Source organism: Globicephala melas, chromosome 1 (genome assembly GCF_963455315.2).
Source record: "Globicephala melas chromosome 1, mGloMel1.2, whole genome shotgun sequence".
NCBI classification, from domain to species: Eukaryota; Metazoa; Chordata; class Mammalia; order Artiodactyla; family Delphinidae; genus Globicephala; species Globicephala melas.
The window spans coordinates 89,156,178-89,163,624 of NC_083314.1; the positions used below are offsets into that span (position 1 = coordinate 89,156,178).

The 7,447-nt window shown below is 58.2% G+C and overlaps 1 protein-coding gene across 1 annotated transcript; it reads left to right on the forward strand.

The window, feature by feature from the left end:
* The first annotated feature begins 563 nt into the window (after positions 1–563).
* Positions 564–7,138, forward strand: RHOC (ras homolog family member C). The gene is made up of 5 exons (XM_030869055.3): positions 564–822; positions 4,361–4,524; positions 5,065–5,185; positions 5,498–5,628; positions 6,536–7,138. Exons 2-5 carry the CDS (start codon positions 4,369–4,371, stop codon positions 6,707–6,709), a joined length of 582 nt encoding a protein of 193 aa, XP_030724915.1. The 5' UTR covers positions 564–822; positions 4,361–4,368; the 3' UTR covers positions 6,710–7,138.
* Positions 7,139–7,447: the final 309 nt, after the last annotated feature.

Genomic DNA, 7,447 nt, shown 5'->3' on the forward strand with positions numbered 1-7,447 from the left:
AAATGTGAGTAGACTTCCTCATCCTCCATCCACCTCCTCGGGTACCTTTCAGGGAAGAAGATACACCAGTTGGTAAATACCCAACGCACAAGTCAGGCCCGGCTAGGTGTCCCTAGAGGCACAGAAATAATACAACGGGGGTGGCAACTGAATTCCCAGCTGGGGATCCAGAAAGATTCCAGGGTGGAAGGATGGGTAGGAGTTGGAAATTCCAGGTAGGGGGAAGGAAGGGAATTGTGAGGTGGAACCAAGTGCCCTGAATCTCAAAGGTTCTGAAAGGTCTCCAGGCCTGGGGGGATGATGGTGGGTTGTACTTACTCCGCAATGATCCTAGGAGCAGAGGGTGGGCATCTTCCGCGGCCTCCTCCTCGGGCGTCCCCGAAGCCGTCTTTTCCAGTCCCGCCTCCCGCGAAGCCCCAGGTGATGTAGGCGCGGGTGGCCGCTTGGCCACGCGAGGGCAGCAGCGGTCCTTTCCTGACCCCACCCCGGGCGCCTCTCAACTTTCCCGACGCCGGTCCGCCACTAGGAGCTGGAAGGTGGGGCAGAGGCAGAGTCCTCAGGGGTCCCGTTCGCCGCGCCTCGCCCCGCTGCCCACTCCTCCACAGTCCCAGCATCTCCCCCAGATCCCGGGGACTCTCGCTGGGCGACCCTCTGGGGCCGTGAGTGGGGGCCGTGGGCGGGCGGAGCCAAGGGACGCCCGGCCCGCCCCTCCCCGCGAGTCGCCCCTCCCCGCCGCGGCGCTGGAGGAGGGCGGGGCGGTGCCCCTCGGGTCAGTCTCTGCCTCCGGCACCGGCCGCGCAGCTGGAAGCGGCGGAGCGGAAGGTATCCCGGGTTGGGGCTCTGGGCGGCGGGGTCGTCCTGGGAACTCATCCCCAGGAGAGCACTCCCCCCTTCTCCGCCTGGCAGGAGCTCGGGGCGCCGGCCGGGGAGGGGCTTTGGTCCGAGCGCGGGCCGCCTGCTCTCCCTCGTATGCGGCGTCTGGGCGGTGCGGGGGTCGGGCCGGCTTGGCCCCTCCCTGCCCTCCTGGGCTGCAGTGAGGGGCCCCGGGAATTGCCCCGCAGGGCCTCTCGCCTCTTGGTGTCCGAGTCGGAGTCAGTTCCCTTCTCCCGGCTTCCCGGAACCTGCCCGGCCGGGCGAGGGGAGAGACGGCAACTTGGGTCTCCGCGAGGGAGCCCCAGCGCAGACGCTCTAGCTCCCAGGCCTGGCGGCCCTCTGTGAACCTGGGCTTGGGTGTGGGTCTGGGCCCGAGTCCGGGTTGAGGTGGGAATCCCCCACTCCGGGCCGGTGGAGTGGCGGGAATAGGGGCGGGTGTGACCGCGGGGGCTGCCACTGCCCCGGGGGTCTGGACGTCGCCCTAGATGGTTTCTGGGGCCGGCCTGGAGTGGAGGTACAGGAGATTGGGAAGGATCCAGCCCGTGTGTGCGTGTGTGTGCGTGCGTGCGTGTGTGTGTGTGTGTGTGTGTGTGTGTGTGCGCGTGTGGTTTTCAAGTTGAGGAGGAGGTATCTGATTTCTTCCCTAGACCTCAGGGGTGTTGGGCAGGGTACAGCAGAACCTGGTTCATCTGGAAATCTAGAGAATGATTGAGGAGACGGCAGCTGTTTTATTCCAGGGAAGGCCCCAGAAATTCCAGGGTCATTCCAGGCCCCGTGTGGGGTTTGGTTGCCCCTCTTAGGGTCAGTGGGGCAGTTCCTCAGGGGCTGCCTCTCACAGGGAGCTGTTGTTTTCGCCATCTTGGCGTTGGGCCTGGTGGCCTGGCCCGGCCTGGGCCAACTACTCTTCTGAGCCTGAAGAGAACATCTTCTAATTGAGATGGGGGGGCTCTAGGTCATTTAATGCATGCCCTTGCCCTGGAGTTCTGGCCTCTGCCCACCACCGTCTGGTGCCACCTAAACTGCCTTGCCTGGGGCGGGCATACTCATGCCTAAGCAATTGGTATTCACCCTAGTGGTGAATGCGCTCCATCCCTCCATCAATACTGCCCATCCCAGGTTGAGGCTACCCCAGCCTGTCTTCCCACAGTTGGACCAATGGAACCTGTGGGAGTAGGTGAGGGTGCTGGTCACCTGGGTGGAATTTCCAGGGGACCCCTTTTCTTTTTTTTTAAAATTAATGTATTTTATTTATTTTTGGCCGCGTTGGGTCTTCTTTGCTGCTCAGGGGCTTTCTCTAGTTGCGGTGAGCGGGCCCTACTCTTCGTTGCGGTGTGCGCGCGGGCTTCTCATTGCAGTGGCTTCTCCTGTTGCAGAGCACAGGGCTCTAGGGCACGCGGGCTTCAGTAATTGTGGCACGCGGGCTTCAGTAGTTGTGGCACAGGGACTCAGTAGTTGTGGCTCGCGGGCTCTAGAGCACAGGCTCAGTAGTTGTGGCACACGAGTTTAGTTGCTCCATGGCACGTGGGATCTTCCCAGACCACGGCTCGAACCCGTCTCCTGCATTGGCAGGCAGATTCTTAAGCACTGCGCCACCAGGGAAGCCTGAGACCCCCTTTTCTGAAGGGTGGTTTCCATTTTTGGAGGGGATCTGCTGGCAGGGTGAATGCCTTCTTGCCTGTTTTGGGGGTATCAGAGAGCCCCTGTTGTGATGGGGAGAGTGTGGCCGTGCACTCAACTCCTATAAATTCCCTCTGATTCATATCCACTTGCCCCCATCCCACTGTTGTGCATGTGTGTGTGGAGGGGAAGGAGGCCACCCGGGACCCCACTGCTGAAGAGAGCTTGCCTTGGGCTGGAGTATTTGCTCCCTAAAAGGCAGACCAAGGCAGGGCTGTGAGGTGGTGGTGGTGTGTGGGGAGTAAAGGAGCTCAGCCTAGTTTGACAGGATGTGGGACTGAGAAAAAGCCAGGTTTGGGGTAGAGATCAGGTTACCGTCCCCTTCTTTTTTAACTACTCCCTGTGTGGTTGGTGCTGGGACTGGCCCTCATTTTTCTCTTTTTTGGGGGCTCCTCCCAGCACAGGCTCCAGCCTCCGCTTCTCCCAACAGCTTCGACTTCATCTCAGGCCCAGAGCCCGCCCTCTCTTCCTCCTCGGCTGTAGGCCTGGGAACTCCAGCCGACTGGAGGTCAGCTCCTCTCCCCAGGGAAGGAGGAAGTGAGGCTCAGCTGAGGCGCGGGGAAGCTGGGAAGGTGTGATGAACTGTGCAGATGCTCTTTGGTGTGTGTTGGGGGCAGGGACCACATGGAAACCCCAGGAAGCTGACTCCTTGCCCTGAGTCACAGGGAGGGGTGGGCAGGGCCTCAGGGTGAGCTGGACAGAGTGGAGGAAGGGGCTGTTCCAGGGAGTGGGTGGAGGTGATTCCCTAGTGGATTATTCTCAGTCGCTCTGCTGTGGTAGATGTGTGGCTCCCTACAGTGTGGTCATTGTCCCCTGCCTGGGGCTGAGTGACCCAGTGTAGCTTCCAGGCCCAGTAGGAAGCAGGGGGAGGAAGGCAGGCTGCCCGAATGTGGGCTGTGGGCACTGCCTGGACTGAGCCTCTTTTGTGTGACTCGGGGCTCTGGGGACCGGGACAGGGTGGGCCAGGGAAGCCTGCTGGCTGCTGCCGCTGCCCTCTGTCTGGGTTTCCCTCCCTCTGCTCTCCTTCCCACCTCTGGGGTGATATGTAGAAAAGCAACAGACTCTAGAGTCACACAGCCCTGCTTTGAGTGCCATCCCTGCCACAACTCTGAATTCGTGTCTTAACCTCAATGAATCTCACTTTCCTAGTTTGTCAAAATGGAGAGCTCACTACCTACCTTCTAGGCTTCTGGGGACTGAGGGAGGTGATTTTTGTCCAAATGCCCACCATAGTGCCTGGCACCTAGGGGTGTGATAAATATTCTTTCCCTTACCCAACCATATGGGTAGGGACTCTTTGTTTTTCGCTGGGCAGGCATGACTTGTACTGACTTTGGGACAGTGTGTTCCAGATTGGACCTTCACAATTATTAAACTTTAAAAAGTATCGAAATCCTGGTAAAAAATACATCTGACTTGAAACCCTGATATGTAGAATAGATAAAAGCTTGCCCTTCTGGACACGTCACTGGTCCCTGAGCACCCCTCTAGGTGTCCAGGGGCCCACAGTTGGGGAGTAGATTAGATTAGAACTCATGCTTTCTGGCTCCCAAGTGGGTGGTTCTTCCACCTCCCACTTCTGTATTCTAACCCATGGGGGAGACCTGTCCCTGACCTTGAGATTAGGAATTTCAAGCTCAGTTGCCCGACCACTTGGTTCTTGGCAAGAACATGCCTGAGCAAGCCCTTTTCCCTCCCTCCTCTCCCTTCACTGGATGCCTCGGTTTCCAGGGAGGGCTTGGGGGCCCTAGAGAAGTGTTTGTGGACTTACTGTCTTTTCCCAACATCCCCACTGCCTCTTCCCTACCAGCCCCAGCCATGGCTGCCATTCGAAAGAAGCTGGTGATCGTGGGGGATGGGGCCTGTGGGAAGACCTGCCTCCTCATCGTCTTCAGCAAGGATCAGTTCCCAGAAGTCTATGTCCCTACTGTCTTTGAGAACTACATCGCCGACATAGAGGTGGACGGCAAGCAGGTAAGGGCGAAGAGCCCCTTGGAACCACGGCTGCCCCCATCCCTTACGGACCTGGGATGTCCGTGCTCACCATCCACCCATGTCCTTGCTTCACTCTCCCTGCTGGAACCAGTGGGAGTTAGGAAGTGAAACTGCAGTCTTAGGAAATCTGGATAACCTCCTGGTTTTTTACACGCTGGCTCTGTAATCTGGGCCCAGTCCCTTTGCCTCTGGGTTTAAGCTCCCCCAGCTGTGAAATGGAAATAATGGTAAGGCCTCCTTCGAAGGGTTTTTATGAGTATTAAATAAAATAGTGGCGCTCCCGATGGCAGCTCAAACTGCACAAAGATCAAACGCTGTTGTCTCAGGATTTAAGAAACTCACCTTAGTTTATGTTGTGTGACAATGATTAGCACTATCCCTGGCACATAGTAGGTGTTCAATAGGTAGATGTTCAGTGAACCTAAGGGACCAGGATTTCAGAGAGGACCTCTGGGTGGCAGGGTGTGGGGTGTGTAAATGGGGCCCTCAGGCTAGCTAAGCACTGGCCCTGTGTGTCAGGTGGAGCTGGCTCTGTGGGACACAGCAGGGCAGGAAGACTATGATCGCCTGCGGCCTCTCTCCTACCCGGACACTGACGTCATCCTCATGTGCTTCTCCATCGACAGCCCCGACAGTCTGGGTGAGGGGGTTGGAGGGAGGGGGCTGAGAATCCCTTGGAATCAACCAACCAGAGGGAGCTCTTGCCTTGGCTCCTTTCAGCCATCTTCAGAAGCTGTGTGGGAGGGGTGCCGGGGAGCCCCGTTAGCCTCCTTCCCTGTGGTGACTCTGGCCCTCCGAGGGCTCAGGGAAGGGTGTGTACTGTGAGGGGGGCGGGGGTGGCTATTCATGCTGAATAGCCTCTAAGACTCTGCCCTGCGGAGACAAGGGGACCCGGGGGAAGCCTTCTAGCCTAAGTGGAGGCACCAACACCTGTCGGGATGTGTCTGTGCAGAAAACATTCCTGAGAAGTGGACCCCAGAGGTGAAGCACTTCTGCCCCAACGTGCCCATCATCCTAGTGGGGAATAAGAAGGACCTGAGGCAAGATGAACATACCCGGAGAGAGCTGGCCAAGATGAAGCAGGTGGGTGCAGCCGCCAGGCTGGGAGGCCTTGGGGAGGAAGGTGCCCTCTGAGGGCTTGCAGGCTGGTGAAGGAGCCTCCCTCCTACTGACTCCCCATGTTAGAAGTGACGGTAGCGTCCACCTCCTACCCCCCTGGCACCCCCACCCTGGTGAGGGAGAACCAGAGGGGCCCTTAGGGTCTGACCCAATATTCCATGAGACTGTCAGAGGACGGTGACTTGTCCAAGGTCATTTGGCATTTTGTCTGTTGTCCGCTGTTTGGCATTGGAGCTATAAGATGAATGAGAAAATCCTTGCCCTCAGGGAACCGGGTTCTTAGAGTAGATGTTTTGCTTGAGGTATGCAGGTGGAGCCATCAGAGTATACCTGGGGAGGTGTGTGGGCTGCTGTGGATGTGGAACGGAGGGTATTCTAAGTGGCTGGGAAAAGGCCCAGAGTGAGGGAGCTGGCTTATTTGGGGACCTGGTAAGTGGCTTTCTAGCCAGAGGACGAGTTGATTAGGGAGAGCTGCCAGGATAAGGAATCTAGACTATTCTTTGAACATAATTATGGCAGAGTTTTAAACTGGGGACAGATATGGTCAGAGTCAGCATGTTAGAAAACTGATTCTGGCAGCCATAGAGGATGGATTGGAAGAAAGTGAGAACAGAGGCTGGGAGGTCGGTCAGGGGATGGTAGATCCTCACTCAGGCAAGAGAAGAGTGTACCGTGGGGTAGAGGGCTGATGGGGAGAATTCTGAAGCTAAGTAGGAGTCTTGGGTCTCTAGCCTAGAAGCCATCCACGGTGGCCGGGGCTTGGATGCTTCGTGGGGTCAGGGCTGGAGGAGATATTTGTTCTTGTTACAAATATGGGTGAGGTACACCTAACCAGCAGCTTCCTTTGACGACTCTCCTCCTGCCTTCCCAGGAGCCTGTTCGATCTGAGGAAGGCCGGGACATGGCGAACCGGATCAGTGCCTTTGGCTACCTTGAGTGCTCAGCGAAGACCAAGGAGGGGGTGCGGGAGGTGTTTGAGATGGCCACTCGGGCTGGCCTCCAGGTCCGCAAGAACAAGCGCCGGAGGGGCTGCCCCATTCTCTGAGGTCCCAAGCCTCCCCTCCTCCCTTCACAGGGTGCAGGAACTCCCCCTGCCCCCAACAGCCCCACCCTATTAGGGATCCCTGCTGAAGGCTCCCTTTCCCAACTCCCTCCTGCCCAGGACTGCATCGCGCTTCCCCAGCCCTGATGGTGGTGGCCGTAGGCCCCGACTCAGCACTCTGGGAACCAGAGCACAGTCCCTCCTCCTGTTGCCTTGGTCCAGGGGTGGGGCTCTTGATCCCTTTGGCCTTCCCCAGAGGATCATCACACCAGCACTTTATACACTTCTGGCTCACAGGAGAGTATGTGGGGTAGGGGACTTGGAGGGTGTAACCCAGAGTCCCGGGCCCCCGGTGTTTCTGCTTTGGGCAGGGGCCTTGCATCTGGCTGTACTTGGTGTGGGGTATGAATAAAGGCCACAGGCTCCAACATGTGTGTGGCTTCCTGTCTTTCTCTCCTGGTCCCTGTGAGCCTGGAGTCCCATCTCTCCAGGGTGCTTGCCAGGCTGGCCCCCTGTCTGCAAAGGCAGGACTCCCGGGCAGGCAGGGTGGAGTCTTGGAGAAAAGGATGAGGTCATGCCTGGCTCTGGGCCTTGGAGGCGGGTGAGGGGAGTGGTCTGGAGCACTGGGCTAAACTTAGAAGCCTGTGGGTGGCTTCCCTGCCACCTCCCACTAGATTTCCTCCCCTGGACATGGGGGTTGGGTTCCTTTCTGGGGGGGGGGAGGGGTATGGCCCTGGGCTG